This window comes from Oenanthe melanoleuca, chromosome 8, assembly GCF_029582105.1.
Source record: "Oenanthe melanoleuca isolate GR-GAL-2019-014 chromosome 8, OMel1.0, whole genome shotgun sequence".
Lineage (NCBI taxonomy): Eukaryota > Metazoa > Chordata > Aves > Passeriformes > Muscicapidae > Oenanthe > Oenanthe melanoleuca.
This window is the reverse complement of record NC_079342.1, coordinates 28,826,156-28,851,724: the sequence shown is the minus strand read 5'-3', so window position 1 is coordinate 28,851,724 and position 25,569 is coordinate 28,826,156. Positions and strand designations below refer to the sequence as shown.

General features: G+C 47.3%; 1 protein-coding gene across 1 annotated transcript in view; it reads right to left on the bottom strand.

Annotated features, from left to right (window-relative positions):
• Window positions 1-25,569, bottom strand: part of TNR (tenascin R) — a 73,625-nt gene that overhangs the window by 14,647 nt on the left and 33,409 nt on the right. The window contains exons 2-8 of the mRNA XM_056497508.1: window positions 14,057-14,612; window positions 10,907-11,383; window positions 10,220-10,483; window positions 9,232-9,347; window positions 6,665-6,815; window positions 3,764-4,033; window positions 1,862-2,047 (exon numbers count right to left, since the gene is read on the bottom strand). Coding sequence (XP_056353483.1) covers window positions 1,862-2,047; window positions 3,764-4,033; window positions 6,665-6,815; window positions 9,232-9,347; window positions 10,220-10,483; window positions 10,907-11,383; window positions 14,057-14,552 — 1,960 coding nt within the window. The 5' untranslated portion in view covers window positions 14,553-14,612. The remainder of the gene's footprint in view (window positions 1-1,861; window positions 2,048-3,763; window positions 4,034-6,664; window positions 6,816-9,231; window positions 9,348-10,219; window positions 10,484-10,906; window positions 11,384-14,056; window positions 14,613-25,569) is intronic.

Here is a 25,569-nt window from a genome sequence, read left to right as displayed (position 1 = left end):
GGTGATGGCTCTGCTCAATAAGTGTCAGAAATATTCTGGAAAGAAGAACCTGGCAGAAGGGGAGGAGAAGGAAGAAATAAGCAGGAGGATATAAATCTTTTCTCTCCCAACTCTTTTGTAAAGAGCAAAATTATGGTTATTTCTGTGCAAATGCTGATTTTTAAGAAAGACTATGGGTCAGCGCCAGGCTTGCTGCACTTTTAAGTGCAAATCTTTGATAAACTCTGCTCAGTGCCATTCATGACTGATTTTCCTGCAGGTAGATGAGACTGGCTGAAAGAATTGCTGGTTTCTTTCATATGATGGATCTCACCAGGTCCTGGGTGACTGGAAAAAAAATCCTATGGGTTTTGCATAACATCCAACAACTCTGGAGGACATAACTACTCTAAATAAGGGAGCTATGGGAGAGGGTCATGTGCCATCCACACTATGACTATCATAGCTTCTTTTTCTTGCTAGCAGAATGGTTTTTTCATTATTTTCTGATATTATGCAGTTGTTTTTTTAATTAGTTTGTTTATTACATAGTACCCTGGGGACTGGAAGCAGTGCACATGTATGATGATGGAGGCACTATATAAAAATCACTCTCTACAACTGACTTAAGAATCTGCATGTCTGCAGCTTGCTCTGGTTGGATTTCTTGCAGCCCTGCCTGAGACTGGCAGAGCTTTTTTAGTTTTATTGAGAAAAACAAGGGACTTCAGGCTGCCACATACTCCAAGACAAGCTCACGTCAAGCCATAGATATCATCACAGTGTGTGCCACTGTTGTGCCTCTGCCCAGAGAGGGGGATTTGGCCCATTTTTAATGCTTCTTATCACCTAGAAATCCAATAAATGTCCTAAAGAAAAGCTAGCAGGAGTCCAGCACTGAGTCTCTGATCTCATCCTACTTCTCCCCACCCATCCTCATCACAAACACAGAAGAAACCAGCCTTAACTTCTGCATTCCACATTTTTCAAGATAACTGCTCTAATTGCCTTGCTGTCTTCCAGCCTTTCTTGTGACTGCTGCTGTGCCTGTAACTTAACTATTTACTTTCCCACTGAACTCTCTCCTTTAACTCCATATGGCAGATTCCTGCGCCCTTGAAGGTAAGGGCTTCCCTTCCTGCCTGGGAAGGCAGAGAGTCAACACGGAAAAACCTGGTGTCCTGCCATACTGAACAACTTCAAAAAGAATGAGAGAACATTTTTGCATATGATTATTTTCTTTGCTCAAAATATGCCACTGGAGCAGCAATCCTCAAGGCAAGCTGTTCTAGTCAAAAAACATGGAAATCACATCTCACATGGTGCTTTGCTGTGTTGCTGCATAAGGTGTTTGGGGCTTTCCTGGCAGTGGGAGGTGTAGTGTTTGCACCCCTTATGCTGGCCTGGATAATGTACCAGTTAAACGACTTGCTCAAAACCAGCATCTCTAGATTTGTGTCTGCTTTGAGCCAAATTTGGAAAAAGACAAAAAACTCGGGCAGCCTGGCTCCCCCCTCACTGCCCACGGGGCATCATCCAAACAGGCAAAAAAGAGAAGGGTGAAATAATATTTTCCTGTAGATCAGCCTAAACAGACTTCTTCCCATTTCTCACTTTTCTCCTTGCCAGCTCTATTTGCCACCTGGATGGATCCTTGCTGGAGGTACATTACTTGGAGGTGTACACAGATCCACACAGAGAAAAATGAGCTCTATCCCAAGGAAAACCTTCTCTCCAGTATATAGCAAACTCCAAAACAACCTCAAACATGTGCCAGCAGAAGGGCAACTGAGTATCAGTGCTGTTTTGGGTTCTCTATTGCCCTACCTGCTTGAGAGGAGGAGGGTGAAGGGGGAGGAAGGGCGCGTGGGTGGATGCATACCTGCGAGGGTGGCCCGGGTGGTGGGACCGGTGTCGCGTGGCACCAGGACCTCGTGGTAGTGCTCCCCGGCCAGGGTGCTGTAGACCACCCTGTAGCTGTGTGCCTCAGCCTCGCTGTTGTCCCAAGCGAGCTCGAGGCTGGCGGGGGTCCGTGAGCCCACCCGCAGGTTCTTGGGGGCATCAATCTCTGTGCAACACAAGGGACAGAGGCACCATCTTACCGCTGGGAACACACCCCACAGCCATGCGACAGCAGTGGAGGAGTGCCTGGATGGGACATCCAGGAGATCCCACGTGCAGTCCCTCCTCCCCAGAGCATAATCTGGAAGGAAGGGCTGGAACATTTGCTCTCACTTCCTGCTCAGCACAGGCTGTGAGGTGCCACCCACAGGCTGTGAGAGGGTCACAAAGGCTGGGGCACTTGCAGCATGCGCTAAATTGGTTTGGCAGCTGATTCCATGTTATTTCAAAAAGAAAACTCTTTTCCCCTGTATAAAAGAAACTGAGGCACTGTGAGAAAAAGGGCTCTGTAGTAGCCACACATTGACATGAACTGCTCCTAGAAGAAAACCTTGAGCATCTTTACAGGCTCATTCACACTCAGACATTGCCCAAAAGGTTTGTTTATTGGTGCTGCTTAGGCTATGTACTGAATCTGCTCTGGTTTCACAATAAACCCCTCCAATGAGCAACAGCTTGGGGCTGGGCACCAGCAGACGTGTAATGGTGATGGATCTGAGTTTGGGGGTATATTTTTATGTTGCCTTTTAGAAATGAAGTAAGGAAGGCCAACACAGCAAATCAGTTGGGGCAAGCATCTCGTCCAAAATATTTATCTATAGAGATATGTGCACACACAATTCACGTACCACAGTTATTACAGTAGGAGCCTCATATCCAGCAGTAATGTACATGACAAATAATTTATATACCATAAACCAGCACAGAGATACACGCTCCTCCTTTATGGCACAGTAAATTAAATCCCTTAGCTATCAGCAAGTTTAACGTTCATTAAAGTTTTACTGACCAGTTAGGGTGTTCAGAGAAGATATAAAATAACATAACCATGTTTCTGGCTATGCTGATTTCAGCTGCTTGATTGCTGAGTCCTTCATCAAGGCACCTGCCTTGGCTCTTGATGCTGAGTGGGAGCAAGTGTTGCCTAAAATTCAGACCTGTGCTGAACATGTTGGTGCTTTTGGGAATTGTGCTATGGTTGCTCTTAAGGACATGAACTCCTGAGTTCTAAGCTGTGAGTCTGAATGAGCACTGGAGCTGGTGGGGATGTGTGTCCCAGGCAGGCTCAGCCTTGATGCTGCAGCAAGACATGGCCACGATGGGGTTGGCTTGGGATTTATCATCTAAATATGAGGGGTTGAGTCCATCCATGCCTTATCACTGGCATCTGGGATCACCTGGGCTTCCCTGGGAACCATATGAGCACCCCTGTGGGGCACAGGGCATAAAGAGGACCTTTTGCACTGGAGGTTTAGTGGGCAAACAGCCACAAGCAGTGGGAAGGATGGGGAGGGGGATCGGGGGCTGAGGTAGGGGAGTCTGCAGAGGGCAGTTTTAGCATGTGTATTTTAGGGTAAACTGAATAATTTGGTCTGCTTTGCTCTGTGATAGGATGCAAGGTACCTGCATTTAAATGTCTCTATTCACACATGCATCTTAACCATTTTATTTTCATTCCACTTCTTCCTCCTAGCACACCAGCTCACTTTTACCAGGGGAAGAACAGGTATCATTAAACCCCAGATGCAAAAACCCTCAGTTTTTCTCTGGACACCGCCTTGTTGCAGGACAGCCCATCTGCAAATGGCAGCAAGCCATCCGCCCATGCTTGCCAGAGGCTCAAAAATTCACACCAGCTCTCCCATCGAGGTCAGCGAGTTACCTGTGGTGAACTGGGCAAAGGCTGGCCGGCTCTCGTTGGCACCCCGGAGGGCGCTGACGATGAGGTGGTAGCGGGCGCCGGGGCGCAGGGCCTGCAGGGAGTACTGGCTGAGGGGGGGCTGCAGGCGGAAGGTGGTCCTGCCGCCCTCCCCATCCGCCAGCCCGTACTTCAGCAGGATGGCGTCCACCTTGGCGCGCGGTGGCGTCCACTCCACGAAGGCCACGGTGTCGGAGACATCGCGCACCAGGATCTGCGTCGGGCCGTCAATGACTGCAGAGGAGGAGGGAGAAACGGGCACCTGTTATTTCGGGAGAGCTGGATGGGGAAAGGTGGAAGCTTTGGGGACACCAAGCTTCAGGGATGCTTCAACCTGACTTCAGAGTGGCTGGAATTAGTATTTGGGGACAAGAGAGAGAGGCGGCATGGGCAAGAGACATGACCCTGACCCCAAGGTACTTAAGGGGTTTGGTCTCATCGGTTCCCAGTCCCTTGTCCCAGTCTCCTGGCTATTTCCTGAACCCTCTCCACTTTCTGTGAACGCCACAGCAGGACCCAGCAGTTCTCTCACTGATACCCATTACAGCTATTATGCAGCTCATGCCCTTTTCTTGAGCTGGTTGTTGGTGATAATTCCTCCTTGGCTTTTTAAAGTGGTATTTCCCAGGACATAAAACTCCTATATCGAACTGCAACATACTTTCTTTGCTCTTAGATAGTTGCTCGTATTTTGCATTGAAAAACATGTAATTTTCCTTTGTGCCCAAGACTTCAAACTATCCAAACGACTTTTATGGATGTTCTTCTACTCAATTTATTCTTTTTTGAGCCTTTCCTCATTGGCAAAATTTATCAGCAATAGTATTATATCTTTTGAAAGGTGTTGACAATGTGTTAAATAACATGGGGCCAAGGAAAAGATCCAAGCATTGAGAACTGGGGAATGTCTCTAGAAATGTTCCTGCTTTGGTGCCAGCTGCTGGTTTGTCTTTAAACTGAGGGATCAGCTCATAAAGCTGTTGGTGTCTTGGCAGCAGGAAGAGAGGAGAAAATGCAACTGCTCTGGTGAATCTTCATAAATAGCTGGATGTGGGGCTGTGGTGGGTGTCCAAAAAAACCTCTAAAATAAGAGGTTTTTAGCTTATTTCATACCAGGGATCAACTGGGTGACCTTTTTGGACATTTCTGCTTTTTTTTGTTTCCCCAGAGATTTGGGCTCTTCCTTCCTCCACATCTCCCAACACTCAGCCTTTGGACATCCTGAGCTCAAGCCTGGCTGATGGATGCTTTGAGTCCAGCAGGATTTAACCACTGGATGGATGGATGGATGGATGGATGGATGGATGGATGGATGGATGGATGGAGCCAAGCCTTGCCATTGCTCCTGTGCTGTGGCAGTGCTCATTCATGAAGCCTGCTGGGCAGCCTGTTTTATCACTTAGGTGATCACAAGATGGGTGAAAAAGCACACTTTGGTTCTGTAATTTAGACTATACCACTTATATACATATACCTAATATAATGCATCTCTTAGAAAATGACAGTATATAATAAGGGTCTGCTGAATGTTGCACCTCAGGGTTGGAAGTTCTAGGGGATGGCAGTTCCCTGCCCCAAGCATGTCGGCAGGGGTGGGAAGGACCAGGGAGGGTTAGGAAAAGACGTGGAGGAATTTGGAGTAGTGATGTGAGGTCTGGGGGCAAAACAGCAGAGAAGGAAGCACAGCTGGGAAGCCCAATGTTCAGGTAGTAGCTGGCTGTCCAGCTTGGCCAGGACCAGGTAAAACATACCCTCCATCTCCAACTACTTCATGTTGTCCAGTCATATAGGTGGTCCACATCTACTTAGCTGTGTGGCATAAAACCAGATCCTGGCACAAAACATTGAGGAAAAACAAGGGTGATGGAGATAAAGCTCTGAGGGTTCTGCAGAGGAAAGCAGACACACCAGCACAGGGATGCCTTCATGGAGCACAGATCCAGGAGCCCACTGCTTCACCTGCACTCTCTGTGAAGGTCAACCCTTGAGTTTGAAGTACCAGCTTCTGTTTTTGCTGACTTCCCAGGGAAAGAAAGTTGACCAGGAGATGTCTCTATTAAGCCGCGCTGAGCTGAAAGCAGCGGCAAAGCAGGAAGAGATGACTGTGCTAAGGAAGCTCAGACCTGCAACAAACTGCTTCGGTGGAGGGACCCTCCCTTCACTCTCACCTAGCAGCATCTTATTACAACCCTCCGGCAGCTATTTAAACACTATTTCCTCTCGGAACAGCTCAGATAGAGGTAGTAGACGTCTCCCTGGCTTTCAAGGCAAACTGCAACAGATCTGGTGTGAAGAGCCTCTTCTCCCCGCTGAGCTCTGCCCATCACTGCACCTCCTCCAGCCAGAAGACCCAGCTGAATTTTCTCTGGTCTACAGGATGGACCAGTGAGTGGACAAACAAATTGGTTAGGAAGAGACATGCTGTTTCTCCTGGCTCCCTGCCCTGCTGCCGGATTTGCCTGAATAGGTGGGAGTTGAGGACATTTAGTGGCACAAAACCAGGTAGGAGTTTTAATCTGTTGTATGTAACTAAATAATACATTTGTAGACATTTTTTGAGGGCATCCAGCCTCCAAAATGTGAGATTAGCAGAGAAGAATAATTTATCCATATATACAATAAAAGCAGAACTGAGTCTTCACTCCCAATTCCATTAACCTTGCCACAGTTTCTGTACTCGTGGCAATTTAGGAGAGAGAGGGACAAAGTACTGAATGAAGAAGCTGTTGCTGCAGTGTTTGGGCACCTGGTTGCTGCCGGTTTCATCCCTGCCCATGCAGTGCCAGCTGCTCTTGCTGATGGGACTTTATTTTTGGGACCAAACCCTGGGCACTGTGCTGCTGCCCTCAGGTCAGGCTCACTCACGGGTTGAGACGCTGTTGGAGGTGGGAGGGCTTCTGGCTTGCTCCTTCAGGGCCACGACAGTGACAGTGTACTCTTCCCCTGGCTTCAGCCCCGTCTGGTTGAAGGTGGTGACAGTGCTGGGGAGCTGGGCGATCACACCACCCTCATTATTCTGCCAGGAAATGAAATAAGCATTAACCCTCCCTCACCAACTGGTGTTTTGGGTGGGACTGATGCATGGAGAGGAGGTGCCCCCCATGTTGCGTCCTTCCACAGCCCACTCTGCATCCCTTAATCACACTATCACTTGGGCACACCCCACCATGGAAGGAGAAACCTGGGATGAAGTCACCCACCAAGCATGGAGTACTCATGTATTTGTTTTCGGCTGCAAAATCCTCCCCATCCCTTCTCCCTCCCCAGCTTCTGTATTTTGCCATTTGCGCCTCTGCTGTTCTCCAGAAGAGGAAAGATGATTAAACCAAAGCCTTGGCTAGACTTGTTTTCCCTGCTCTTCAGATGCCAGGAGCCTTTTGATGCTGAAGTATAGGTATGAAGCTGTGAGGTCTTTATTTTGCTGTGCCCTGCTTTTTAACCATCTTTAGTACACTCATCTATGCCTTGTGGTTTTGCCCTGAAAAATTGTAAGGCTTTAAACAACTGTAGATGTCACCTTCCTGCCAGTGTTTGGACAAAGAACCTTTCCTTGCTGCTATCTCTACTAATAACATGCTAAACAAATCTTTGCACATAACTCTCAATTCATATTCGTCTCTCTTCTCATTAAACAGGAAATCTTTCATTCTAGCTATCAATTGCCATTTTACCTTTCCTAATTTTCTTTTCAAAATCTGTCTTCTCTTTGTCTTTTTCCCATCCCATCCCCAGTGCAGGCAGCAAATAGGCAATCCTGCCTGACCCTGCTTCTGTGGGAGTGAGAGCATCACGGAGACCATGGAAGGAGAGTGGAAAGAGCTCTGCAGGAAGCTGCACACATCCTCATTGGGCTTCTGGGGACCAAATTAGCATCTTCTCACCCAGTTTTTGGGAAGACAGAGAGGTCAATTGTTCTCACAGAGGTTATGATGCTGCAGTTATAACTGTTGTTTTTAAGCCTTTGGGCATGGGGTTTGGTTTTGCTTGAGGTGTGGCAATATTTTGGAATGTACCGAAGCAAGCATTGCTTGCAGGGTAGTAAAGGGCACAGCACCCTCTGCCTAATTTTAGGGGAAAAGCCAACGATGGAGACTCAAGAGAAGCCAATTTTGGCAGCTGATGGGCCACAGCATGACTGTGACTTTATGTCTTGACTAATGGATTTTAGAACTTTAAAGGCCAGTGAGCTACATCCCTTCCCTACCCAAGACCCTGCATCCAGGAACAGCCATCCTATTACGTCTTATCTGCCTTTAAATCCCAAAGTGTTTCATGCATTTTTAAGTTTAAGCTTAGAAACAGAAAAAAGAACCAATGGTTTGCATTTATTTGCTTCAGGAGGATGCTGTTCAGCTTAATTCCTGAGTAACAGTGAAATATCTGGAAGAGCTATTTTTTCCTACCAAAAACTTTTCTCTAATATTGCTGTATTTTCAGCTTTAATCCTGAATGGTGACTGATGGTGACTGAAAATTATCCTAGGGTCTACACCTGCATTACCTGAGCTTCAATTTCTGATACAATTTGTGGATGTAACCAACACTGCATCAAGAATCTTCCAGCAACTCTTTGGAAATGAGAGAATTTAATTATTTAAGGCAATTGGGTCCTTGCTTTGTGCTGTGCAGTGATACTTTACAGTTAGGAGCATTTAAAACTTTGGGGCCAAATTCTGCATTCTCGACTGCTCAGAGCTGCCTTTGATTCCAGTGAAGGTTTTGTACAACTGAAAACATTATGATTGAGCCCTTGATCAGCATTTCTTTTACTGCTGGGGTTTGAATACTCTTGTAAAGAGGCTCCATATACAATTGAAGCTATACTTAGGGCTAAATGCTGTAGAAATTATGAATGTAGATTAAATACTTGATGTACAATTTTTGTTGCTGTCCACAGAAAATATGGGGTATTTAGGGCAATGTTTTTATCCTTTCATCTTTTCTGGCATGATTTCTACCTGCTCGTCACAGCAATTAAAATTCCATGGCAGGAATTAACTGCGTGTGTGACTCGGGGATGTTGAAGGTTATTGTCTGAGAGCCAGCAGCTGCTTACCTTGATCCAGACTGCTTTGGGGAGCTTAATGTAGAGACCAGGGCAAGGAAGAGCAGGAGGTGAAAAAGTCATTGCAAAGGAGATGAAAAGGAAAAAGAAGGTGCAACAACAAGAGGCAGTGAGGTGGGAGGGGTTTTTTCCCATCACGGGATTTTTTGGAGGACATTTCTTTGAGGACATGTATATCTTGACACAAAAACTAATGGGGAAATGTAGGCTAGCAGTGTCTGGAGAGTCTGCTGTGCAGCACACAAGTGGCAAACACAGGCTGGGTATTTTGGGAAGGGGATAATTGGAAACTGATTTAGGATCCATTCAATGGGTGCTTTCAGGGTGACTGGGTATACCCTGCAATGCCACAAGTGTGGCAGCAGTACCTTGGGAATGAAGCTGATCTCCCAGCCGTCAAAGGGGAAGGAGAAGGGCTCCCACTGCACCTCTGCCGTTGTCTCTGTGATGGTCTTGAACTTCAGCCCATGTGGTGTGGCGAGGTCTGGAAGGGAGCAAGGAGTGGTGAGCAGAGCGTAGTGGGTGTGCACATGCTGCTGTACCCACCCTGTTCCCTGTGGGTGTTTTGTTATCTGGGCAACAAAAACAGGGAAACTTTTGGTAACTGTGCAAAATTCCATTTTCCTGCTCCACGTGGGTTGGTGGGAAAAGAGGGAAATGCCTGGACCTATGGATACTGAACCATCCCACAGCACTATTGTGTGAAGAGCGAATGATGGAGTTGCAAAGAGGTGTCTGGATAGTTTCTGGTTTTTGCCTGTCCTCTGTATCCCTAGTCTCCAAGAAACCCTTCTGGAAGCTGGCATTTCAGCTTGATACTCCTGTGCATCACGGTCCTGGTCAGGATTGTGTTTCTCCTGATTGCATAGCACCATCCTCTCTTGCTGCACTGTCGCCCATATCATGGGGAGTCATCATGGGGAATCATCCGTCAGGAGTGGGATGAGAACCTGAGACTTCTGTTATATTGTAGTATTTTCTCTGAGGGAAAAAATGTGATGTTTTGGGCCACATTCTGGGGGCTTCAATCAAATTCTAGAAGCTTTTTCTTCTTTTTAGATGTCCAGGTTTTCATCCAAACTGAGTCTTTCAGAAGAGGGTGGGTATATTTCCTCCTTTCCTATATCCCTATAAGGATACAATTATTTTTTTGGTTTTTTTTTTTTTTGTTTTTTTTTTTGTTTGTTTGTTTGTTTTGTTTTGTTTTTGTTGTTGTTGTTTTGGTTTTTTTGTTGTTTTTTGAAAGCTCAAGTTTCTGCTGCTAGAAGGTTTTTACAGAAAAAGTGAGCCAGGTTGAGCATTCCCTCAGGATATATATATATGGGTAGCAAGTGACAAGTGCAGTAGGATACTTACTAGTCATCACCTTGGAGGTAATGGGGATGCTGAAGATGTCACTGATGACAGCATAGATGCTGACATTGTAGGCAACACCTGGCTCCAGATCCGTGATGGTGATACTGCTCCAGTCCCCGGGCACCCTCTGCTGCAGCTGGGTGCCCCCTGGCAGCGCTGGCTGGTACGAGACCACGTACTCGGTGGCTGCCCCGGGGCTGTCCCAAGCCAGCTCGATGGAGCTGTCGCTGATCCCTGTCACCCGCAGGTTTTCAGGAGGAGACACTGGTGGGAAGGACAGAGGTACAGAGAGTGTCAGGGTGTGAGTGGTTTATTCTTCCACACCTGTGGGAGGGTGCCTGGGCCTACTGCTGGGACATGGGCGCGGGCTGGGGGTTACGTGCTGTCTGTGGCTGTCTGAACAGCTAGGTAAAGGCTCAGGAGAACCAGCTGCACAAAGGTTTAGCTCCCACGAGATAAACCTCACTAGCTTTTTGCTCACCTCCCAAACTTTTGTCCATGATGTCTTTGGGGACAGGGATAACAGGGAGGTAGCCACACTGTGGGGCCTCAGTGTGTCCTAAGTGATGCGCTCTGCTGGGTATGGATTTCTGCCAGACTTCGCAGTGCTCCTATGGGACTCTGGGCACCTTGAAACCCTTGCTCATACACTCAAGTCAGGCTCTCCTCACACATCCCCCCCTCTACCTGCTGAGCAGTCCTGCCCGTCATAACCTTCCTCGCAGACGCAGAGCCCGTCCCGGCAGAGCCCGCGGCCGCTGCAGGCCTTGGGGCAGTGCAACCTCGCGCAGTCCTCGCCGGCGAAGCCCTCCTGGCACAGGCAGGTGCCGTTCACGCAGCGGCCCCGGCCCGAGCAGTCGCGGGGGCAGCGCAGCTGGGAGCAATCCTCGCCGGTGAAACCCTCCTCGCACACGCACTCGCCGTCCACGCAGAGCCCGCGGGAGCCGCAGCCGGCGGGGCAGCGCAGCTGGGAGCAGTCCTCGCCCCCGTAGTCGCTGTCGCAGATGCACTGGCCCTCCAGGCACACGCCGCGGCTGGAGCAGCCCCGGGGGCAGCGGGGCTCGGAGCAGTTGCTGCCTGCCCAGCCCTCCATGCACACGCAGCTGCACGACTCCAGGCTGAAATTCCCGTGGCCGCTGCACTGCGGGATGTAATCCAGCTGCCCTGCAAGGATGCAGGACCGAGGGTCAGAACCCACCGGGTGGGAAGTAGAAAAAGGTCAGTTTTGGTCTTAGGTCATCCCACTGAAGGGAGAAGGAAGGCAGGTGTGGGGCAAGGCGGGGCATAGTTCTCCCTCTGAGCTCTGCCCAGCTCTGGCGAACTGATGGCTTTAGGGCTGAAACGGGAAGAATTGGTGCTACGGGGTCGTGGTGGGGTTTGGGGGATCTTTCCCTAGGAAGCGGTGGCCTCCGTAAATATGGGTGCCATCAGCTTTGTGGTGGTACAGGTGCTCCCTTTGGTTTCTCTCCAGCTCAGCACTCAGTTGGTAGGAACTTCCCTAGACCTCTTCCTGGAAAAAAACCCCTTCCCTGGCCAAACCCTCTGCACCAGCCATGACTCCTTTGGTCTCATGTTTACCCACTTCTCCTTTTTATAGATGAGAAATCCCCATCTGCATTCTCTCTCTCCTGTACAAAGTAGATATGTACCCAAAGATGTCATCTTCATCCCTATCCTGATGCACCTGATTAAGACAGCTGTTGGCTTTGGGCACACTGAGGTTGTGGAAAAGCAGGGACAATACATGGGCTCTGGGGCCAGCACTTCTAATGCCCTCTTTACCTGGCAGCCTTGCACAGGATGCTCTGGGGTGAGGAGGGATGTATGGGGATGAAGGCACCAGTCACTGACACTGGTAATGCTCCCCATTTTGCCCTGAAACAGAGCCATTGCTCCAGCTAAGGGTTTATCCAGGCAGGCTAACTTTTCCTTGCTGATTTTTACTGCTTTTCCTCATGTGAACTAAGTACAGAAACCCTTTCTGTGCATTCTCCAAACTGTGGGAAACCTTTGCAGCCCCCAGGCCCCAGGACTCTGTCCCCAGATAAATTTTTCATCCTAGCTGACCTTTCCGAGCAGCTCTTCCAATGGGGGATATAGCAGATGCAAATAAAAAAGCAGCTCAGTTACGTGCTGTGCCAGACAGACCCATTTGGGTTACTTTGCAGGACAGTTCCATTCAAACTACAAATACTGGGAATGCCAGACCTCTTCAGATCTCAGCCTCTAGTTAAGTTATCAAAAGATGAGAGCGGATGCTTGTAAGTGTGCTGGAGGGAAGAGGCTTTCCTCAGGGAAATGCCTTGGGTAGTGGGGTAGGGATCCTGATCTCCTTTGCAGTGCATTGAATTAAAAACAATTCTGGTAAAAATAAATGAAATTACTCCAGTTTTAGCTTGACACATCTGTGATGGGAGTGGGGACTTCACCAAGCAATGAATGTTTAATGAGACTGTCTGCGTATGTTGCAAGTAACCCAAATGGGCCCATCAGAGTTTCAAATTAATTCCTTTAAAACAGGTTTTCCCCATAACATTTCCTACATGAGTTTAACCCTCACTTTGCACAGACTGGTGTTTCCTGTTTTGTCTTAGTTATTAATGCAGCTGATGAATGAGGCATTGGGATGGATGTGGACTGAAGCCACAGCTGGGAATGCATTGACCTCCACTGGCCACATGCTAGCCCAAGCCACCCTGCTGTGTGTCCAGGGTCCAACTTTTGACCTGAGCATTGGTTGCACCCATTTAATTTTAATGTGTCCTATACAAAGAGGTGTTGGGGTACCACTGGAAAAATCACACTAGTAGCTACAAAACTTTTTTAAAAATGCAGTGAGTATTGGGGGTAAAAGGATTGCTTTTTTTCTCTTGCTATTCTTGGTGTGAAAAGCAGTTTTCCCCTGGAAAGATGCTTAGTGTTTTCTTCTTGCTTTTCTCCTTGCTTAGTGTTTTCTTCCCAGCAAGGAGCCCTGGTTTGTTGAAGCCATGAGCAGGGCTGGACTGCATTTGGGATAGATGCCCTTTGAGACAGCCCCTCTTCCTTGAGACAAGGAAAACTATCAGTGTGCTGGTTCCTGTACCATAGAAATGTGTCTGCTAGCCCAAAGCTTCCTGACCCATCTCATTTCAACTGAATGCTACTTTCCTGACCCTGAGGGACAGCTGAGGACAAATGAGGGGCTGCCTTTAATGGAATAAGCCTAAAGGGACCTCTTGGAAGTCTCCACAAAAGCACATATTTTTATTCAGATGAAATGTCATGTTGATGATTTTGTACCTTTGTTTTTAGGTTTTGTTTACATGTTTTGTATTTTTTAATTTTTTTTTTTTTTTTTTTTTTTTTGGTTAAACTCTGCTTTTCAGATGTGTTCCCTCCCCTTTCAGAGAATATGAAGGGACTTATTGCCAATTCTCATGGGGCTACCTTCAGCCCAGGGACAGCTTAGGAGAGCAGCAGCTACATCTCTGCTCCCTGTCCCACAAGCAGTGGCAGATGTCTAAGAGTGTTGGAAGGACTACAGAGTTGGGAGATCTCCTTGCTCACCCCTAACCAGCTGTAATTTCATTCATAAAGGGGCTTCAGCTCTCTCTCCATTACGGAGTTTTTGCAGTGAGTGGGACATGAGCACTCAAGTGACCAAAGCCTTTCCAGGGGTTTTCCTGGCTTTGAGGACTTAAGCTAAGTTTTTTTCACTAAAGCCACAGCCCATCATGGGTAAACATTGGTTTTCCTCTGTCACCACTCTGACTGGCATCATCGGGTTTTCTATTATTTCTTCTGCCTTTCACTCAAGCCCTCAGTCCCCAGCAAGAGCTAACAGGATGGCATTACTACCTGTGGCTGCATTTTCTTGGCAGCAATTGGAGGTGCATTGGTCCCGGAGGATGGAGACCTCCCTCTCCAGCATCTCAATCCTGCTCAGCAGCTCCTGCAGGGATGGGAGGGAGGTGGAGCACTTGCAGGCCTGCTTGGGCATGTTTATCCTGTGGGTGAAGGTGAACTGGCTCTCGCTGTCGGAGGTCTGCTCTGTGTACTCTGCCAGCCGGTCATCTTCTGAACTCACCTCCTCGGCCGAAGACTTGAACATGGATGAGCAGCAGCTGTCCAGCGGGATGTTGATGTTGTAGATGTGGTGGAAGACCATGGGCTGCTCTTTGATAGATGAGCTGCAGTTAGCAAGGCCACCTGCCTCATCCACCGCTGTCCCCTCTGCCGGCTCTGTTGTCATCTCCAGCCGGCACTCAAAAGGCTTGAGGACAGCACCCATCAGAAGCAAGTTGAAGCTGATGACCACATTTCTCAGGACAGGGTTTTCACTGTCAGTCCCCATTTTCCTGGGAGAGGGAAGAATCTTCCAAGCCAGTCTTGGTCAGCCAAGAGTGGCGAGGACCTGGTAACACAGAAGCAAAAGAGCATGGTTGGTGTTAGCCTCGAAACTATGGTCAACAAAGAGAGGCAAATCCTTCTTGGCAATTATCTAGACACATGTCGGGCTGACTTGACCCACATGCAGTCCTGCTGCATGTGTATTAGGCTTTGGTAGAGCCTAAATCAACCCTGAGTGCGACACATGGCTGGTGGGAAGACCTTGTCATAGCCCTTGAGCAGGGACAAAGACAGATTCTTGTTGCTACTGCTTCTTTATTTAGGAAACAGTTAATCTGGTACTGTCAAAGCACCAAATACTCATCTCTGACCTACTTACCACATCTTACTTTGCCACCCTCTGCCAATGCCATAACCTTGAGCAATTGCTATCTCTTGCTTCTAATGGACCTCCTGCTCTGGAGCTCCTTTCCAGCTCCCTGGGGAACATTCCTGCCTCCCTCATTACCCTGCTGCTGAATGAAAATGTATGTTTGCTAGTTTCTCTCCAACAACAACTGTAACTCCTTTGGTAGGCAGGAAAAATAGAAATAACTGTGCACTGGGGTGGCTCTGATCATGCTCACTGAAGACAGGCTCCGTAAGTGGCAATTTGAGGCTGCATTCTCAGACCATGACTCCCTCAAGTCCTCCTCTAGCTTCTGGGCTCTCTGCTGGCTCCTGGGTGGCCTTGGCTGACCCACAGACAGACTCCTTGTCCCTGCATAATGGGGCAGCCATGGCAGGGGGAGGCTCAGGGACTAATGAACACCAGCTGCCTTTGACTGACTCGTTGGTGCTCAAATCTCAGCACCCCCTCCTTGGCCTCTTGCTTGGCTTTTTGTGTGTAGTCAGAGTAGAAGTAATTGTGGCCGTGAGCCAGCTGCTCTGGGCAGGGCCAGTGCTTCAAAGGAAGAGTCCTTGCAGGATTACAGGAGCAGCTTAGACACGGGGAAATGAAATCCTTCCTCTCCCCTGCTTCAGATCCAACCTGCCTCAAGAGACACCAGAGCCTGTTTGGGAGCACAGCTGGATGGGGGGAGAAGGGTTCTGTGTGGATGCAGGGATGAGAGAGTGGGAGATGGATGCTGAATAAAGGAGGGTGAGCAGATACACACAGCAATTGCTTGCTAATGACAGTGAGCAGGGTGGTTGGGTAATTAACGACTATGTAACCCACAGACCAAAAGCCATTCATTTGCTGGTAGGAACTTCCAGGCTTATTGATCTGAATCTCTTTATCAGTAGATTCATTACACCTGCCCAGCTCTTGGCTCTCACTGGCAAGTCACTGCCCCTTAGGGCATGATAGTGAGGGAATATTGGCATCCCTGGGGCATGATGCTACAGTAATTTCTTATAGTATCAGTGTTTGGGCTCTTAGCTGTGAAATGGTGAAAAGTCACCATGGTTCAGGCTGACCCCAGCTCAAACCAGGCTGAATCCATAGGGCAGGTGGATGCCTCTTGGTGTCCTCCAATCCAGATCATGCCAGACATCCCTATTAATCCTCAACTTCTTCCCAGAGGCTTGGGCTGACAGCTCTGAAGCCCTGCCAGATTTGTGAATGCATTCCTGAGCTCTGTCATCTCCATTCTCTATCTTGTCCTGCTCTGTCTCCTGCTCCTCGTGTCAATAGTTTGCTTCTTCCTAAAGGATCCATCATGGTGAATTCAGCCAGGGTGGGCTGGGAGAGCTCTGGGGCTGCATAAGCAGTCTGACAGCTTGAGTCGTATCTACCTGCGAAGAGAAGCTGCATGAACATTCCTTGTTTTCCTGTGCTTCCCAGTCCAGCTCACATTGCAGTGACAGAACCATTAAAAACCATTGACTGGGGGAACAGATCCAGGGCTGAATATTTTTTTCTCCCTCCTTTACAAGGAAAATAAGCAAATTTCTGTGTCATTTAATGTGTCAAACTGGTTGCATTAGAGCGAATTTACCTAGGTCACTTTTAGTCTTTTTTTCAATTAGCCTTTGTTGTTCCCAAGTTCAGATAAAACTCCCAGCTGGTGACATTCCTGTTGCCTTTGTTTCCTTCATTCCTAGATGTGGCACTGGAAAACCTCCCATCCAGGGCAGTGAAGGCAACTTTGAGGCTGTCACTTTCCTGGTGTCCGATGTCAATGTCCTTCTCCTTCATGTTCTGCTGGACTGGGGCAATGCCTCTCCATCCCAGAATGGCCTCTGTGTAACCTGGATAGGACATCTGATCTCCAGTTGCCTCTGTCAAAGCAGAAATTCAGGGCTGCTTCCGTATTTTACCAGAACTGGCTACCTTTGGTTTGTTTTGCTCTTTTATTTTTTTTCCCCTACAATCCCCCTGAAACATGGATGTTCGAATTAAAGAGTTATTACAGCTAATTCTGAATTTTGGCAGGCATTGAGCTTTTGGCTCCAAAGCATTTCAACTTTGGGGAGCTGTGAAAGAATCAATCTGTTGCAATTTCTCTGTAGTGCTCAATAAAAAATACAGACAATATAAAACTGAGAAAAATATTTGAGGGTTTTGCCAGACATATACCCCAGCAAAGCTCTCACTTTCCCTCCCCATCAGCATCTCTCCATCCAGGATTTGTACCTTATGAGCCAGCAAAGGAAGAAATATAAAAACGCTGTTAAATCCACAGTGCATCCACCCTAATTATGCATTTTCAGTTATTTTTACATTTTGCTGATGGGCTGTATCTGTGTGAGCAGCTTTGTGAGAATGAATGCAAAAGGGAAACTGTGTGTGTGGATGCTTGGAGCAGCTGTGCCAACAAAGTCATTAATGGTGTGGCAGTGGTTTCAGGGGATGGGGGGGAACAGCATCCTCCCAAAATGCAGCACCGGCTCCCCCAGCAGCATCTGAGACCCTTTTTTGTAACTTAGCAATGTGAATGTAGCAAATGCAAACTGGGCTTTTGCAGGAAAGGTGCAGAGACATCAGATCTGCACAATGAGTATGATGCCAGAAGTTTTATCTGTGGCATTTTGTGAGGATAGTTTAATATTTTGATGGTCCAACAATATTTCTATTTTCATGGCAGTTTTGATGAATCACTTTGGTTAAAAAAAAATTCAAATATTGCCTGGCAAGATGCTTGAGAAAGGAAAATATCTGTTTCTTCAGCCATATATTATGGATTAAAATGTTTTTTGAAGTTGCTAATGATGTGAAAATGAACTTTTTTTTTTTTTTTTTTTTTTTTTTTTGTGAGAAGCCTTTTAATCTACCCAGGACATAAAGAGATGGATATATGTATGTATATATTCATGTACATTTATTGCATTCCCTTTTTCTGAACATCAGGTAAACCCTAAGCCCTGCTCTTTGGTGCAGATGACCAGCTGGAAAATCAGATCTCCTTGGAGTTCAGGCCTATGCTCATCCTTGATGCTGACCAACAAACCATCAAGAAGCAGAGTTTGCTGCCTGCTTCATTGGCATGGCAGAAGCAAGCAGGTATTTGCTAACACCCAACAGTCCCTGAACTGTATGATTAGAGCTGTGATGCGTTCCCTGCTGGAGCATAACTAGCAGGAGCTGGACCTCTGTGATGGATTTGCTCCCACTGCTGTTAATGGTGGGAGTGACCCCAGGGTATGGTGATGCAGGAAACCTCTGATGTATTATTTGGACTTCTTGAAAAGTATCTTGCAGGTTTTAAGCCAAAAGCACCTGCTGATGGATGGTTTTCAAGGCTTCCAAAACTACCCTGGAGATAACCAAGTGCTTAGTGCAGATGATGCCAGTTCCATGTTACAGGATGCAGCCCATGCAGCTTTCCTCTTGGGTCCATTGGGAAGGCAGTTCAGCCCCATGGTATCCCTGGTTGGCTTCCCAGCCTTAGACTTTTCATTCCAAAGTGATTACAGAGCTGGAAAACTGACGTGGATTGCATTGCAAGTTCTGAATCCCAGCTCTGGAGTTTTTGGGATCTCCAAAGCGAAGCTGCAGTCCTTGCTGGTTTAAGGCAACTCATTGTTCCCATCCATCAGCATCATTATTGCCTTGATATTGAAATCTTTCCTGGGGACCATGTCCTTCAGCCATGGCAGGTGAAGTTGTGTACATGGCACAGTACACGTTGTCAAGCACTGGCACCCAGGGAAGGGGTGGAGGGATTTTAAGAAATCTTGTATGTATGGCATCTGGGGACATAGTTTAGTGGTGGGCTTGGCAGTGTCAAATTAATGGTTGGGCCTTGATCTTAGAGGTCTTTTCCAACCCAAATGATTCTAAGATTCTCAGACCCTGTGATGTGTGCCTTGCTTTTGCTTTGCTTTGTGATTCAGCAGGAAACTCTTGTGATTTTCATGTCCCACTGGAAAGAACATGTGTTGCAGCAGCTGCTAATGAAGAAATAGTGGAAATAATTGGGTCAGCTCCTCAGCAACTGAAACTGCTGCAATTTTGGTGTTCTGAGACTGGTCTGCACCAGTAGGATCCTCCTTAGCAGATGTAGAGATGCAGCATGTCCTGCAGACCCTCCTGCAGCTTTCTGAGGCGAAACAGTACTGGTGCCCAGTTATTACTGATCTACTGATGTGTAATTTGTCTGTTTAAAAAGGCTTTCATTGCATTAATTCCAGGGGGAGAATGAAGGTCCTTGCTGCATGAAAGTAAATGAAGCCTTCTTCCTGATAAAGTCCTTTTGCACTCTCTGTTTAACTGCAGTCCTTTTCACCTCTCTAAACACAGCCTGTTTCAGGATTTTGGGGAAATTAAAGGTGGAAAGCTTAGAGAAGCAAACCATCCACTCTAACAGTGGTTGCTTGAAGGCCAGATCCTGTGGACTCATGGGCCCAGAGCTGAGGAGCAACAAGGAAACCTGCACCATGCCAGAAAAGACTTAACTGAGTGTTTCCATTTCCATTCCATGCTGCCACCAAGCAGCTCTCGTAGAGGGAATGATTTTCACTCTGCTGACCAGTGACCTTTAAGGATGAAATACTTTGAAAACTTTTACCAGTTTTCCCTAACTATATGCAGACGAAGAAATCTATGGCTCTCCTAACTGACTGCAAATTCTGCCAGTTTCAAAATTCACACACACCTCTGTCATTGCAACCTATGTCATGTCTTGCTTTTATTACATATTCTTTTATTGAATTGCCATGTAATACGTCAATAGCCTCTATAAACTCCCAAAGGAAAGCAACCAGTAGCTTAGTGCAGAGGTTTTGGGGGGGAATCTTTAATTTTTACATTAAGAGTCGGGAATCCAGCATGTCTGGCTTCACATCACCTCAACAGCTGCTTCCTGCCCACTCCCTTGCGAAGTCTGGGAATCACCAGGTTAAGTCTTATTTTAGTGAGGGTGACAGCTCTAATCTGAGCCTATCCCAGCATTTTAAAGAGCAAATTTTGGTGCTATCTTCATTTACATATATTATATATATATATATATTTACAGGTACAGTATCATCTCCCCATTCAATCCAACTTAGTTTAACCACATGCTACAAAAGAATTCTTGCTCAGTGCAAAATTTGTTTCTGTGACTGGCTTGCAAAGGTGGGCACCTAGTTTGATACTGAAGACCAAGGTGGGTGCCCAATTTCATAATGAAAGCTGTTAGCAGTGAGCTTGGTCTGGCCACTGCCTGTCCCTCTTCACTGTTATCTGCCCCAATGCTTCATGGGCAATGCTGAGATGCAGCACAGGCTGCAAACGCATGCTGTGGCACAGGATGGCTCATGGCTAAAGGCTTTCCTCTATTTTGCAACACAAATATGAAGACCTATAAACACCCATAGTGTCCAATGTCCTGCAGGAAGGTGGCCCATTCCCTTCTGGGTCCATGTCTACCACCCTGGTCCAGTGCTGCCTGAAATCCCAGCTCCTAATGGGAGTTGCTACCTGCTAACACTGAACTCTTCCATACCAACTTGTGAGGCTGGGCATGTGACAGGTGAGTATTTGGTAGCCTGGCCCTTTGAGCCCTAAGATTTGATGTCTGTTGGAGATGGCCTCAGTTGCCCTGCTGCCTGGACAGCCCTGTCCTTTGGGACTTCCTGCCTGTGAAAAGTCCTCACATTCTGCACTTCATACCATATGTTTATTGACACAGAGCTGTGAAATAAATCTGCCCTCAGCAGGCCTGCATTTTGCAGAAGGGTTTATTACATCCTTAGATGGTGTCTCTGGGAGTTAAAGAAGTTTTACTAGGGAGAGCTGGGGACAGAGGCTGAGATAGCTCCTGCTGTTGTTCTCAACAGCACCCCCATTTGCCCATAATGCTTCTGGGGTCACTACTCCTGCCCAGTGCCTGGGGAAGAATTTAACTTTCTAAAGACTTTGGGACAGGAACAGACATTTCAAGATGCTTGCCTTCAGTGCTAAAGCTCTGCACTGTTTTCCTAAGCCCCATGATGACCATTGTCCCTGCCCCAGCAGCTCCTGGAGTTTCACTGGAGATGCTTAGAAGCTGTAAATGAGAAATTACCTGAAATTATGAAGCATCACAGGGCATAAATACCCTCTAAATCTTCTTTAATTACATGGTAGCACTTAATTACATGGCAACAAGAATGTAAGCACAAAAATAAATATGATTTCAGTTTTATCTTCAGCAGAGGCACTGGTAATTAATTTTGGAGGGTAATGTAGGACCTGCATGGTGTGGACTCCACTAACACAGTACTGCAAAGGTGCTACTGCCCAGGACAGACGAACCTCCCATCTTCTTCCTTCCCAACAGCCACGACTTTGTCACCTCTTCCCATTCCCCACTCTGTCATCACTCTGTCTGTCTGCATGTTGATGCACAGGCAGAGACCTGCAGATAGGGTAAGGCAGGACTGGTCAGTCTTAGTATCCACTCACCACCCTGCATGGAGAAAACCAGGCACAAGAGCCTATGTGGTTCGTTCTTCCCACCTCACCTGTGAGCTCACATCCCCTAACCAGCTATGGGGATTTGGATCACTCTCAGCTGTGGGCACGGGGCTTTTTTGCCCATTTGCTCCCAGCATTCCACTCGGGTGCCAGCAGCAAGTCCTCACGCTCCTCTGGCTGGTGCTCGGCTGTCATGTTGTATTAGAGTCAAAGCCATCCAGACTTCCTTGGGGTTTAGCTGAAGCGGATGCAAACCCGGCTTGGGATGCTCCCTTGCCAAAACGCTGCCACCCATTACCCCCAGCACAGATTGAGCATATGCCTTGATGAAGATAAAGGGATGCGCAATGAAGCACAAAGTCACGTTGAAGAACTTGGATGCACCTTAACCTCTGTCACCCCATATAAACACCCTGAGCACGTTTAAATGGAGAACAGTGCTGCATGCCAGCAGAGGAAAATCCCTATCATTTCCCTAGGTTTTTTAACCATAATTAGTGCATTGCAGCATATTCCCCTGGGAACTCTGAGCAGAAGCACACAGGAACTCAGTTTGCTTTCAGTAAAAGCAAACCCACCTGCTGAAGTCACATAAGCACAGTTTTTAACTTGCTCTTCAGTTTGTCAAGTCATTTATACCCTCACCCAAAGCCAGGGGGATGGAGAAGGAATGTTCATCTGGTGCGTTCTTGCATTAGTTTTCCCTTCACATGTAATTTTACACCACAGAGATGAAGCAGAGCTGATGTGATCACAGTTGAGTATACTGTGACATTCCCCCACCTGCTTTATAAGCCCCATACTGGAAAAAATCCAGATTTCTCTTTCTTTTTAATGTATTACTTATACTAAACGGCACGTTACTGCTGGTTTACATGCACATGCATCCTGGCAGGTAGCAGCAGGGATCGTGCTGTCTGAACCTTCCAGTAATTGGTATCTTCTACTCACCTTCCCATTGTAATTTGCCTGGAATGTAAAGAGCAGCAGCAGATACTTGTAGAACAGATTTGAGGCTGGAACAAAGCTGCCACGGTGGAGCTGGCTGGAGGGTGGTTTTCCTTGGGCAAAGCTTGTTCCAGGCCCCTTCGGGCACCTGCAGGATCTCCTCAGGAGGGGAACAACCTTTGATCAGTGACCACAAGGACCTTGCAAAGATTTTCTATCATGTCCCATTGAAAAGACAATCAAAGAGAGCATGAACAAGCTGGAGCAGAGAAATGAATCATAGTCCTGCTGCAGAGACTTCATTTGATAAATAATGTATATGGAGTTTACAGTAATAACCGCTTTCTTCCCACCCAGGCAGCTGGGCTGGGTTTTGATATATTCCTCCTCCCAGGCAGTGTGACAGACTCTGTTTTGTCAGATAGGTTAATCTGGGGCTTTTCTTAACCACTGGCAAGCCACAAGTGTGGGTATGGAGAGGAAGTGGCGTTCCCAGACATGGCAGAAGGAAAGAATTATGCTGGGGGTGCACATTCAGGGGATCTCCTGAAGGTATTGTGTGCCATGGATGTATGGCTGAGAGGTGTATGGCCCTGGGTCTACACATGGGTCCCAGCTTCCCAACACCAGGATGCTGCACCCTGAACTGCCCACCAACCTTGGTCCAGCCCAATGCTGGAGAAGAGGCTTCTCCATCCCAGGACCAAGGCCCTCATCCCACCACTGAAACAATTTTTCTGTCTTCTAGCATGCTTTCCAAAGCATGACATCTCCCACAGGTGGGTCTCCTCAGGAAAGATGGAGCTTTGGAGGTGACCAGCTAAATCACCTCTGGTTATCCCTGAAGAGTGCTGGAGCAAGGATTATCCTTTTTGATCCCATGCTGCTGGTATAACAACATGAAGTGAGGTGTTCCCATCACCTTTCCTGCCCAGTTTTCCTGCCCTTAGACAATAAGAACCATCACAATTGGACAATCCAAACAATGGGCTAGTCCTTGTCCTCCCTCTTGTGACATCTCAAGACATGGAGATGGGAAAATGGGGGCTTAAAATTGGTCTCTTTAGGAAGCAGAAAAAGGGAGAAATTCCCTCTTGCCTCTCTTGTTCTTGGGATTCTGATGAATAGCAAGAGGGGATAAGGGAGGATAGAGGAGGACTGTGACCATTCCTGAGCCTCAGAGATTCTGGTGGCTCAAGGATTTCCTAACCTGCAAGAGCCTGTCTGGCTTGAGGTAGTGAGAGGGGCTCACAGGTGTGGGACAGAGCTGGTCTGGGCTTTTAGGATGGGGGTCATATGCAATAAGTCATGCTGTGGGTGTGCAGTCCAAATCCCAGATTTCCTTAGCTTTTGTCTTCTTGCCAGCTGGGATAACCTCCATGGACATGTCTGGACCTGAGGAGCGGGCTGGGCACCTGCATGGAGCCTGTGGTTCTACTAGAAGAATATAAAATGGCTTTAATCAGGGAAAATACTCTTTAGTCATTTTTATAGCAGGCCTTAAAGGCTTCAACTGGACTGATTTGGTTAAAAATAGATTTGTTTCTGTTGGACTTTGGCAGAAAACCTGGGCTACCATATTAATGAAGGTAAGTGGGAAAACCCATATCTCTCCCCCTTTTACGTCCCTGTGGAAGAACTGGAAATAACCTCAGCATTTTTACTGCAGAGATAAAAAAGATCCTCAGGAGGGGAAAATAGCTGTAATCAATGTGGGCTTGCACCAGCTAAAGACTGGAGTTAGCTTAGGGTTTATTGGTCTATAACAGGCAAGTGTCTCATCAAGGAGTGGGTATAAATGCATAACATAATTTCATGGAGCCAGTGCGAGGCGTGAGAGCTTGGAAGCCAGCCCACTGCTTTGCCATATATTCTAAGTGAGAGCTTGGTTTTGTTCACTTTAGTTCTCCAAGTAGTATTGTAAGTGTTGGTTACAAACAGCTCACAAGCAAACACTTAAGATCAATTTTATGGCTGTTTTAGTGCTGAAGAACTCTGTGGAGATCTAAGACTCAGGATGAACGAGACCTCTTACGTCCTGTGACAGACAGTGATATAAGTCCTTTCATGAATGGGCTGAAATTCATCTTTGGATTGACTCCTGTGGTCCCCAGTGTCCCAGAATTCTGGCTCAGCACTTTGCATTTCCAAGACTTTTATATTTTCTAAGCCAAAACTAACCAGAGTCATTTGGAACACACTTTCTTTCCTGCCTTTACTGTCCTCCTTCACTTCTGATCAAAGAAATAGATAAATAATGACAAATAAAATGCTGTGGCCATTTGAGTAGGGCTTGCTGAACTGAGAAATTAGATCTCTTGGGCAGCAATTGCAGCAGTGGAAACAGCCAAAAATATTTCCAGTGTTGGAGTGCAGCAGTTTAAAATGGAGGAATTACTAGCTGCATACTATTCCTACAGAAAGTGAGGAGCAAATGCCCCTTGGTGCCTGCTGGGAGTGGGACAACCCTGTCAAATTAGGCCAGCTCAACCTATTAATTGAGGTGGACATGGACTGCTCCTCACACACCTGAAGCAGCAAATAGGAGAGTGTTTGAAGGGATTTCATCCAGAGGAGGCTGGACAAGCTCAAGGAGTGGGCCCATAGGAGCCTCATGAGGTTCAACAAGGTCAAGAGCAAGGCCTTTCTTCTAGGTTGGGGCAACCCCTGCTATCAACACAAAGAAGGAATAGAGAGCAACCCTGGGAAGTTCTTGGAAGTAATGGCAGGTGAAAGGCTGGGCATAAGCTGACACTGTGTGTTCACAGCCCAGGAAATGACTCTCATCCTTGGTGGGCAGTGTGGGCAGTGGGTCAAGGAAGGAATACCTCCCCTCTACTCGAGATCCCACCCCTGGAGTGCTGCATCATTCAGCACAGGAAAGACAACCTGATGGAACAGGTCCAGAGGAGGCCATGAAGAAGCTCTGAGGGCCGGAGCATGTCTGCTGTGCAGACAGGCTGGGAGAGCTGGGGGTGTTCAACCTGGAGAAAAGCAGGCTCCAGGGAGACCTTGGAGCACCTTTCTTTGCTTAGAGGGGCTTGAAGAGAGCTGGAGAGGGACTTGGGACAAGAGCCTGGAATGACAAGGGGGAATGTCTTCAAAAGAGCAAGAGTGTTTCTTATGAGATAACAGCCTACAGAATAGAACCATGAGCTGGTGGAAGTTTACCTCTGTGCTTCTGTCAGGGACTGAAATGGTTCATGCC